The 11,452-nt window shown below is 41.7% G+C and overlaps 1 protein-coding gene across 1 annotated transcript; it reads right to left on the bottom strand.

The window, feature by feature from the left end:
• Positions 1-1,118: 1,118 nt before the first annotated feature.
• On the bottom strand, positions 1,119-10,648 carry LOC149388577 (protein DETOXIFICATION 14-like). Its single transcript, XM_089622465.1, has 7 exons — positions 10,448-10,648; positions 10,208-10,384; positions 3,226-3,770; positions 2,792-2,878; positions 2,298-2,354; positions 1,447-1,891; positions 1,119-1,208 (listed from the first exon to the last, which is right to left on the bottom strand). The coding sequence occupies exons 1-7, from the start codon at positions 10,646-10,648 to the stop codon at positions 1,119-1,121; spliced, it is 1,602 nt and encodes a 533-aa protein (XP_089478591.1).
• Between the last annotated feature and the right edge of the window lie 804 nt (positions 10,649-11,452).

Genomic DNA, 11,452 nt, shown 5'->3' with positions numbered 1-11,452 from the left:
AACGGCCACGACTATTTTAGCTGTGATAAATGAAAGAATAATCGTGATAATTGTCGCGTCTAATCACTTTTGTAACAGTTCTTTTTTTTTTTTTTTTTTTTTTTTTTTTTTTTTTTTTTTTTAGGAAACGTGGGCGATACCACGGGCAATTCATTAAAAACCCTCACATATGGCGGAGGAATACACCCTCATTTTGTAACACTTTATATTTGTGACGACCCGACTTTTCGGACCGTCATACTAAGCTTAATTCTCTTACTTAGAAAAAAAATGGATAAATTTTTTTTTTAAAGAATTAAGCTTAGTATGACGGTCCGAAAAGTCGGGTCGTCACAGTTGGTATCAGAGCAACGAACCTACGACCCCCTTCGCTATCGATCGCACGGCTTCCCCCTACTCAAGTAAGTTAATTTTGTTTTATTATGTTGTATGTTTAGCTTTTCTCTTTCTTCTTTGTTAGATGGACGTTGAAGTAACAAAACACGTGAACGCGGAAAGCCAGAGTCGCATTGCTGATGGTGACCTCATGATCAAATTCTTAAGAGACAAATCCTCCGGTTCTTAGCAGCGTGACGACAGATATCGTCGGCACACGAGAGTGGTGCAATAACATAGACATCCGTTTTAAGGTGTTGCAAGTTCCAGAGAGATTGCAAGTATCCTTTGCAGAACTAAAGGTCCGCTGGAAGGTATTGGAGTATTGGCAAGGAAAGCTAAGGGATCACCCCGGAGCTGGATGGGAGTACATGAAGGATGGGGTTATACGAAATTTCACCAATATAAGGGCTGGCGTGCGAAAATGGAAAGAAGGCGTTATCGTCATGTTTTGAGGTCATGGAAGATGAGAGATGGGGAGACTGCAAAGGAGTACCATAATCGAACCTCTGACATGCTATCCCACGTTCTTTTTCTTTTGGATGATGAAGACGCGATTAGTGTGTACTGGAATGGGCTTTCTGTTGGAAACGATCTAGGGTTTAAGAAAAAGTTTAACGCTTCGTTAAGCGGCGGAATTTTAAAAAATTTATTTTTCAAGTAAAACAGTTTTTACTAACCTAGACAAAGTGCAAGTACATGTAAATAAAACTAATATGAGCATAATAAATTTACTAAGCTCTTTAGAAGCTTGAACGTTGATGAGCAATCGTCACTCTGTTATCTTCATCTAAAGATCTTCCTTGAAATATTCTCCTCCTAGCCATCGTCGCCTGCAACATTACAATATCTTACACGTGTCAAAGTCCACAGCTATTAATAATAAAACATGGGAATGGAATGTTAAAATACCATGTTCAACCCAAAGCCCTGAATGTTCCAATTGCGACGTATTCTTATATTTAAATAGCTTATTACTAGTGTGCCAATAACTAACAATATCAACCGGTCTATTCGATATAAATCATTTAAGAAATATAGATTATATCTTAAACGCCGCGAAAGACTAACCTTATTTTCCCAATTTGTGAAAATTATGACTAGAGAAAGAAGAAGTGATTGCAGAAATGAACCAAGCACAATCCCAACCCAAAGTCCTGTTCCTCTGAAGTCGAACCAAAATCCGAGTGTGACCGAAATGGGAATTCCGGCGAAATAGTAGGCTCCAAGGTTGAAAAAGGCTCCCAAATCTTGCCATCCACATCCTCTGGCGATCCCCGAGAGGACACATTGTAAACTATCGAATACGACCCCAATGCAAATTAGAGCGGCCATTGAGGTCACGTATTTCACGACTTCCTCGTCATTGCTAAAAAGGTGACCCAAAACGCTACGGCCGACAAAGAGAGTCGAGCTCACGAGGAGAGCCTGTGAGACCGCAAGTGACATGACTGATTGCACGACGAGCCGAGCTGCTCGAGGGTCACCGCCTCCTAATTCATTTGCCACTCTCGTGCTATTCGTAAAACAAATTAAAACAATTTATAAAATAAATCTCTAGTGTTTGAACATGTTAAAAAAAAACATGATAAGAATCTGATGTCAGAAAAATATTAAGAGGCCAAACAAGATTTATAAGGTCACAAGTTACTCTTTGTCGAATTTGACTCATGTTAAGTGAGCTCAAAGAGTCAGCATCATATTATATTAATAATCAAGCACCAAAAATAAAAAGGTCACGTGTTTAATTCTCCATGCTATAGCAACAATTGTTAAGGACGTCCCACGTCGAATAGATAAAAAGACCAAACAAAACATATAAGGTAATTTATATATTATAGTTTTTTAATTTTTAATTTTTATTGAGCTACGTGATAGGATGAATAAAGATGAGTATGCCTCAAATAATTAACCGCAATTACCTTGCAGCCGCGCTAAGCCCTTCGGGTATTGTGTAAAGGGTAGTGATCGTTGATAAACTGTTTTAAAAAAATTGAAAGACAAATATAAGATATCAATTATTCATAAAGAAATAAATGTTGAGATATCTTTTGTAATAATAGTTTACAAGTTATTGACAGGATATTAAACTCGTGAGTCCCAAAATGACCAATAAAAGTGTACGGAGAATAAATATTAGGATAATACAATCAGAATTTCAACGGCGTACGTACATACTCTCAGAGAAACGTATACAAACCATATAAGCATGCAAACATAATAATTACATTAATGCTCAAAGTATTCCATCCTAAAATGCATACATATAATATATAGGTCTTTAACATGCAAAATTGAAATAGCCTTGGGAAAAAGAATTATTTATGCATGTGTTTGTAACGATTGTCCAAACCCAAAATAGTAGTAGTGTATAAATATATAGATATAGAGCGAGATATATAGATCGATGGCATACCATATTGACATGACTGAAGACTCAAGCTCGGGATTAGGAAGAAAGCCGGAGAGTAATATGAGAAGCTCAAATGACCACCACTCAAGGCTTGCAAAATATAAATCAAAAAAGAAAATAAATACAAAAAATTCGGAAATTAGCCAATTAAAACATATGAGATTGCTATACAGTCAACGTTTCGTAAATTTTAAATAAATAGCCATAAAAATGACGTGACATTCCTGATTTACCCTTTCACCGAAATAAAATAGTGAGGTATTTACGTCAATTTACACATGTATATACATGGACATTGCCACTTATCTAAGCTTAACGAAACGTTGACTATATATCAATGCGAAACTGTAAATATGACTATATACCTAATAGACTCAAATAAATACATAGTAAACTTATACGAGCTAATTTAACTTAAAAGGTAAAATGTATGTTACCATGCCATCACCGCAGAAGGAACAGCGAAGCGCAAGAACTCTCGGAAACCACAGAAAACCTCGAAAGAAAGTGGAGCCCGCGTGGGCTCGCACGAGGGCGAGAATAGCATGTAAAGAGACAACAAAGTCACGTTGAGCCAATAAGAGACACCGATGGACACAGCCGCTCCAAGATGCCCTAGCCCGAACTGAAACACGAGGGTCCAACAGAGCGCCATGTGGCACAAGATAGAGGCGAGCTCGCTCGCCAACAAAGGAGCGATAAGGCTCTGCGATTGGAAGTATCGCGCGAGGGGTTGAACGGCTGCGTAGGCAAAGAGCGCGGGGACAAGAAAGAGAGCGAATCTCCCGGTTTCTTTGGATATTGACGGATCTTGTCCCATCCAAATCAATATTTTTCCCATAGAAATCCAAAGGAAAGAGAGATGGAGGCACGTAAACGCAAGGGCTACGATCGCTGTGTTTGTTTGGGCTCCGACCTTTTTGTATTGCTTAGCACCATAGGCTTGGCCGGAGAGAGTCTCCAACGCGCCAGCCATTCCATACTTGCCAAGTCAAATAATCTTCAAAAATTTAGTTTTTTTTTTTCTTTTCATTTGTTTCACTTAAATGAAGGATTTTTTTTATGGCTGAAACCGGTTTGGTTCAATTTAGTTTAGGCCCGTTTTAGAAATCAAAATTAAATTTTTCGGTTTTCAAATTTTTGGACCAATAACTGGATCGAATTGGTCCAAATCAAAGTTATACAAATTTTTGGTTAACCTCATTTTAATAATCGATATCTAGTTTGAAAACCGATTTTAAAAAGCAGTTATCAAGGTCTGAAACTGGTTATCCAAATATCGATTATCCGGTTTCATAACCGGTGTCAGTTCAAACAAAGTTCTTTTCAAATAACTTTGTTCCAAATTAGAATAAAAATTAAAAAATCAGTTAATTAGTTTTAAAAATGGTTATTCATAACTAATTGTCTCTGTTCAAATTGATTATAGGATTTTAAAACTAATGGCATATATACTTCGCTATAGCACATAATAATTAAACTATAATTAAAAGGGTCTAGTGGTTATCTAGCCATATGAAACGTTAAATTTTTTGAAATAGCCAACGTTTCGTTAATTTTTTGTAAATAATCACGTAAATCTATTTACGCTATCAAAATAACCAAAAACGCAGAGTAATTTTTAGGGAAAATAACACATTTATACCTTGTGTTTTAGTGAAATGTCGAGTTTAACCCTCGGTTTTCAAAAATGTCGAGTTCATACCCTCTGTTTAACTAAAATGACGAAATTATACCATTTGTTTAACTAAAATGACGAAATTATACCCTGAAATGAATAACAACCTCACAAATCTCCCTTTCATTGATAGTAACTCTTATATAAGAAAAATCGAATCAAATCTAAATCAGTACCCTAACTTTCAAATTCTCAATTTTGAAATAAAAATAGCCTTAAATTGAAATTAAATAATAAAACTCATACCTCATAAGAAATGACTTCATTCCGTGTTCGAATTGTAACTCTAAATCCTGGTTCGAATATGCGATTTTGATGACTATCAACTATCGATGTTTACCACTTTGCCTCTTTCTGTATTTTTCACGATTAAGAGACTGTTGTTTATTTTTTAGTTTTTAAATAAATTACATATATGGCGCGAATGAATAAAGATAATTGGTGTTTATATATAAATATTATAGTCAACGTCAATGAAAATTCAATAAAAAGAATATTCGTGACACTGTTGTCTATTTCAGGGTATAATTTCGTCATTTTAGTTAAACAGATGGTATAATCTCGTCATTTTAGTTAAACAGAGGGTATGAACTCGACATTTTTGAAAACCGAGGGTTAAACTCGATATTTCACTAAAACACAGGGTATAAATGTGTTATTTTCCCTAATTTTTATAGTAAATATGGCTATCTACGAAATATTTACAATTTTTTTTACTATTTACGGAAAATTTATAAAACGCTGATTAAAACTCAAACGCTTATCTATATGTGGCCTATATCGGTAAATTTTTGTATTTAAAATTGAACTATTTGATACTGTTTTTCCGTTATATATGTATATTAGCAAGGGCGGACCCACATGAGTCATGGAGTGGCCCGTCACCCCAACTTATAAAAAAATAATTAATTATGTGCTTTTTTTTTCTTTGGTATTTGAATATATTAAATCAAAAGGCCAAAAAGCCCAAAAAGCCTTATTTTAATGTTTTTTTGTTGTAATTTAACTTTAATACCTTATTTTATTGTAATTTGGTATTTTCTTATTTATTCTTCCTGACTTCACTAGTACCGTTCTACTCTTTTGCCGTGACTATTGAGGACTAGGCTTCAAATTGAGAATTTTTTGTTGGGTTGGTTTTTTCTAGATTCAGAACATCAACATCATGGATTTGGAATAGTGACTTGATGTGAGGTATCATTTTTTATTTTGAAATCTATCGGTTTCTTTCACGGAAAATCACAATAAACCCTTACCATAAGGGGTATAAATACTCATAAAATCGGAGTCTCGGCACATGACCACCATTGGCCCACTAATACAGCTCAAAGCTTTCACTTCTTCCACCATTTCTTCCTCCCGTCGAGAGGTGGCTCTCAGTCTTTGTTGATGGTCCACGATAATTTTGAAGTTGGGAGAGTATTTGGCCGAGAGAATTCTGGGGTTGAGAGAAAAATGAGAGTTGAGAGGATTCTGAGTTCAGAGGATTCTGAGTTGAGAGTGAATTCTGAGTTCAGAGGATTCTGAGTTGTCAATGAATTCTGAGTTCAGAGGATTCTGAGTTCAGAGGATTCTGAGTTCAGAGGATTCTGAGTTGAGAGTGAATTCTGAGTTGAGAGTGAATTGAATTTTGATTTGTGTGAGTGAGCTAGTTATAGGGAAAGCATGCCGCTTGTCGCAAATTCGCTTGTCGCTTGTCGCAAATCCGATTGTCGCTTGTCTCAAATTCGCTTGTCGCTTGTCTCAAATTCGCTTGTCGCGTGTTACAAATTCGCTTGTCGCTTGTTGAAAATTCGCTTGTCGCTTGTCCCAAATTCGCTTGTCGCTTATCGCTTGTTCGCTTGTCGCTTGTCGCAAATCCGCTTGTCGTTTGTCTCAAATTCGCTTGTCGCTTGTCCCAAATTTGCTTGTCGCTTGTTGAAAATTCGCTTGGTTTTAGTCATGCGTATTTTTAGCCTTTGACTAATTTGTCCTTTTATATTGTAACGTCATTTTTGCAATTTAGGCGTCGTTTTTACCATAAGAAAAAAGACGGTATAACATTAACCCCCCAGTTTTGCGTGCGACTTGTCGTGCGGGAAACTTTGTAGTCTTGTAGCCTCCTTTTTTTTTCCTTTTTTTTGTTGAGGTCTCGACTCCGCGAGCTCTCCATATTTTTGTGAGAGGTCTCGACTCCGCGAGCTCTCTATTTTTTTTGTGAGAGGTCTCGACGCCGCGAGCTCTTTTTTTTTTTTTTTTTTTTTTGAGAAGTCTCGACTCCGCGAGCTCTCTATTTTTTTTTTTGGTGTAGCGCGGTTTTTGTGCGCATAGTTAGATGATGATTTCGGAGACGGTGTGGTCGGTTGTGCACCTAGTTAGATCTTGTTTTGACTCTCTTTTGTGGTGTCAAATGGTGGAATGAGAGTTATCTTCGATCTTCGTCTTTGAATGTTATACTGTGTTGAATATCTTGCTTGCTTTGATGTCTTTGACTTTAGGGGCGCCTTGCCTCCTTCCTCGCTGTTGGGCCGGACATCGTTGATGTCTCGAGTCCCTGCTCGCGTGACTGCCTCGTGGGCGCCTCGCCGCCTTCCTCGCTGTTGGGCCGGACATCTTTGATGTCTCGAGTCCCTGTTCGCGTGAGCGTCTCGTGGGCGCCTCACCGCCTTCCTCGCTGTTGGGCCGGACATCTTTGATGTCTCGAGTCCATGTTCGCGTGAGCGCCTCGTGGGCGCCTCGCCGCCTTCCTCGCTGTTGGGCCGGACATCTTTGATGTCTCGAGTCCCTGTTCGCGTGAGTGCCTCGTGGGCGCCTCGCCGCCTTCCTCGCTGTTGGACCGGACATGTTTGATGTCTCGAGTCCCTGTTCGCGTGAGTGCCTCGTGGGTGCCTCGCCGCCTTCCTCGCTGTTGGGCCGGACATCTTTGATGTCTCGAGTCCCTATTCGCGTGAGTGCCTTGTGGGCGCCTCGCCGCCTTCCTCGCTGTTGGACCGGACATCTTTGATGTCTCTGACCCGCGTGAGTGTCCCGTAGGACGCCTCGCCGCATTCCTCTTTGTTGGGTTGGACGTACTTGACGTCTCTGACCCGCGTGAGTGCCCCGGAGGGCGCCTCGCCGCCTTCCTCGCTGTTGGGTTGGACGTACTTGACGTCTCTGACCCGCGTGAGTGCCCCGGAGGGCGCCTCGCCGCCTTCCTTGTTGTCGGGTTGGACGTTTTTGACGTCTCTAGTCCCTGTTCATCATCAACCCCCCAGTTTCGCGTGCGACTTGTCGTGCGGGAAACTTTGTAGTCTTGTCGGCACTCTCTTTTTTTTGTTTTGTTTTATTATTATTATTTTATTTTTTTTAGAGAGTTCTTGACTCCGCGAGCTCTCAATATTTTTTGTGAGAGGTCTCGACTCCGCGAGCTCTCCTATTTTTTTTTTGTGAGCGGTCTCAATGCCGCGAGCTCTCTATATTTTTTTTGTGAGAGGTCTCGACGCCGCGAGCTCTCTATTTTTTTTTGTGAGAGGTCTCGACGTCGCGAGCTCTCTATTTTTTTTGTGTGAAAGATCTCGACGCCGCGAGCTCTCTATTTTTTTGTGTGAGAGGTCTCGACGCCGCGAGCTCTCTATTTTTTTGTGTGAGAGGTCTCGACTCCGCGAGCTCTCCTATTTTTTTTTTTGTGAGCGGTCTCGACGCCGCGAGCTCTCTATATTTTTTTTGTGAGAGGTCTCGACGCCGCGAGCTCTCTATTTTTTTTTCTTAGAGGTCTCGACGCCGCGAGCTCTCTATTTTTTTGTGTGAGAGGTCTCGACGCCGCGAGCTCTATATTTTTTTTGTGAGAGGTCTCGACTCCGCGAGCTCTCTATTTTTTTGTGAGAGGTCTCGACGCCGCGAGCTCTCTATTTTTTTTTGTGAGAGGTCTCGACTCCGCGAGCTCTCCATATTTTTTGTGAGAGGTCTCGACTCCGCGAGCTCTCTTATTTTTTTTTGTGAGAGGTTTCGACGCCGCGAGCTCTCTATTTTTTTTTGTGAGAGGTCTCGACTCCGCGAGCTCTCTATTTTTTTTGTGAGAGGTCTCGACGCCGCGAGCTCTCTATTTTTTTGTGTGAGAGGTCTCGACGCCGCGAGCTCTCTATTTTTTTTGTGAGAGGTCTCAACTCCGCGAGCTCTCTATTTTTTTGTGAGAGGTCTCGACGCCGCGAGGTCTCTATTTTTTTTTGTGAGAGGTCTCGACGCCGCGAGCTCTCTATTTTTTTTTGTGAGAGGTCTCGACTGCGCGAGCTCTCTATTTTTTTTTGTGATAGGTCTCGACTGCGCGAGCTCTCTATCTTTTTTTTGTGAGAGGTCTCGACTGCGCGAGCTCTCTATTTTTTTTTGTGAGAGGTCTCGACTGCGCGAGCTCTCTATTTTTTTTTGTGAGAGGTCTCGACTGCGTGAGCTCTCTATTTTTTTTGTGAGAGGTCTCGACGCCGCGAGCTCTCTATTTTTTTTTGTGATAGGTCTCGACTCCGCGAGCTCTCTATTTTTTTTTGTGAGAGGTCTCGACGCCGCGAGCTCTCTATTTTTTTTGTGAGAGGTCTCGACGCCGCGAGCTCTCTATTTTTTTTGTGAGAGGTCTCGACGCCGCGAGCTCTCTATTTTTTTGTGTGAGAGGTCTCGACGCCGCGAGCTCTATATTTTTTTTGTGAGAGGTCTCGACTCCGCGAGCTCTCTATTTTTTGTGAGAGGTCTCGACGCCGCGAGCTCTCTATTTTTTTTTTGTGAGAGGTCTCGACTCCGCGAGCTCTCCATATTTTTTGTGAGAGGTCTCGACTCTGCTAGCTCTTATTTTTTTTTGTGAGAGGTTTCGACGCCGCGAGCTCTCTATTTTTTTTTGTGAGAGGTCTCGACTCCGCGAGCTCTCTATTTTTTTTGTGAGAGGTCTCGACGCCGCGAGCTCTCTATTTTTTTTTTGTGAGAGGTCTCGATGCCGCGAGCTCTCTATTTTTTGTGAGAGGTCTCGACGCCGCGAGCTCTCTATTTTTTTTTTCATTTTTAGAGAGGTCTCGACTCCGCGAGCTCCCCATATTTTTTGTGAGAGGTCTCGACTCCGCGAGCTCTCTTATATTTTTTTTTGTGAGAGGTCTCGACGCCGCGAGCTCTCTTCGTTTTGCGGAAGGGTCCGTTGGGACGTTAATTATTTTGTTGTGCCGGCCTCGTCTTCTAGCCGAGGGGTCGTCAAGGACTTCATCTCGTCGGCCGGACTCTCCGTTTTGCCGAGGGGCTCCGTCGGGGGTAGTTTCACGTCGTGGGAGTTTTATCATCTCGTCGTGGGACTTCGTCATGTCACGCGTGTCCCATCGAGTGGTCTGTTAAGCGGGTCTGTCTAGGACGCCGTCTTGTCAAGCATGACTTATTGCTTTGCCGAGCGGTGCATCACATCACTTTGATAGAAGGTGCGTGGTCCTGGTCGTCGGCGGGATGTCATGCGGAACGACTTGATGCGGTGGTCAACGGATCTTATTTCTTTTAATATATTTATTCTATGTTTATATTTATATATATGTATTATGTTTATATATATATATATATATATATCTTTCTCTATATATATATACATTTTTTTATATATGTTTCTATACATTTTCACACATAATCTGTATAGGTATATATGCGTTTATTTTCTTTTGTTGGGCTCTCGTTGCGTGTGAGTCGGCGCACGAGTAGTTAGCCATGGACCAGAATCTCGGTGCGGGAATCCTAGGCGACGAGGTCGGCGGTAGATGAATCTCTGGCACAAGGTCGCGTCTTCGGCATGAATTTGGGCTCGCGGCCTCAATCAGGTTTTCGTAAGGGTTAGCGGCACGGAGACCTTCGGCGGTGTCTTCTGCGTGGGAATCTTTGGCGGCTCCGTGGTCTACGGCGTCTCTGCTCCAAGTGGGTTCGTCGGAGAAGAAGAAGGTGAAGACCTTTTTCTACACCGTCACGAACTGAGTCTCTGTAGATGGCGTTACGGACCAGCAGCGAAGGAGCTTTACGGTTGAGCTCCGGCGAGGAATGTTTCGTGAAGGTGTGACAAGAACGAACCAGTGGGCAGCGTTATTCTCCGCCAAGTGGAGAATAAAGATGAAATCTTCTTCTCTTTTCTTCTTAATTTTTCTTGAGCGTGTCTGTTGTTGGCGACGCAGATCAGCCGGTGAGTCCTCGGCGGGTTCCAGCTTGTCGAAGGTTGGGTTCATAGCGTCTCGGTGTCCTTCTCTGTGTCCAGAGGTGGGAGACTCGCCAGTCACCGCGCGAGTGATAGGTGCGTTTATTACGCGTAAAACTCCTATTTCCCAGACTAAAAACTAACGAGTCCTCAAGTGTTTTTGATAGTTTTTGTATGTTTGTGAGTGATTTTCAGGTTTAAAAGGTCAATTGGGTCTTGAGGAGGTTATTAGCGCATCATGTGACGATTCCGAACAATTTCAAGGAGATTCATACACATTTGGACAACTTGGAGCGAAACAAGGAACGACGTCCTCTTCGGCAGGATTTTGGGATTTTTAAATGATGATTCTGGATGATCCACTTCCAGAATTGGATAGAGCTCCCTCTTAGCTTTCCAACGCATGTTTATTTTCAGAAATCGGACATCGGAGCTAGGAGTTACGACCGTTTAAAAAACGGTGTGCAGCGAACCGGAAGCGCGTGGCGCGCGGACGAAAATTTCGTCGTTTTTGCCTCCAGAGTCGTACGCGCGAACCGCGCGAAGCTGAAAAAATGATCTGCGCGCAGCGCAGAAAAAAGTGCGCGCCGCGCGGTCCCGAAATCAGCTTTTTCCAATGTTGCGTTTCTGAGCGGATTTTGGCCATTGGATCAAAATGAAAGGTCCAGATGGCTCCGAAAATGACCCCATTCATCCTTAAAAAAACAAATACAATCATACTAAAGCATGCGAGGGTTTGGGGGATCTCATCTCATCTCATGTGAGAGAGAGCTTTTCTTTGTTCTTCATTTTTTCCTAAGAGTTTCTCTTGGTTTTGCTTTGGAGAAGAAGGAGA

The sequence above is a fragment of the Urtica dioica genome, chromosome 8 (assembly GCF_054948205.1).
Source record: "Urtica dioica subsp. dioica isolate 48M chromosome 8, U.dioica_male_clone48M_v1_H2, whole genome shotgun sequence".
Lineage (NCBI taxonomy): Eukaryota > Viridiplantae > Streptophyta > Magnoliopsida > Rosales > Urticaceae > Urtica > Urtica dioica.
Note: the sequence above shows the minus strand (reverse complement) of the source record. Positions and strands in the feature narration are given on the sequence as shown.

Bases quoted from the DNA above. Each gene is read 5' to 3' on its own strand.
- LOC149388577 (XM_089622465.1), bottom strand. From the start codon at position 10,648: ATGAACCCAACCTTCGACAAGCTGGAACCCGCCGAGGACTCACCGGCT. The intron at 2,879-3,225 runs GTAACATACATT...ATATTTTGCAAG, and splicing joins CCTTCTGCGGTGATGGCATG to CCTTGAGTGGTGGTCATTTG. The intron at 1,209-1,446 runs GTTAGTCTTTCG...GTAATGTTGCAG, and splicing joins TCACAAATTGGGAAAATAAG to GCGACGATGGCTAGGAGGAG.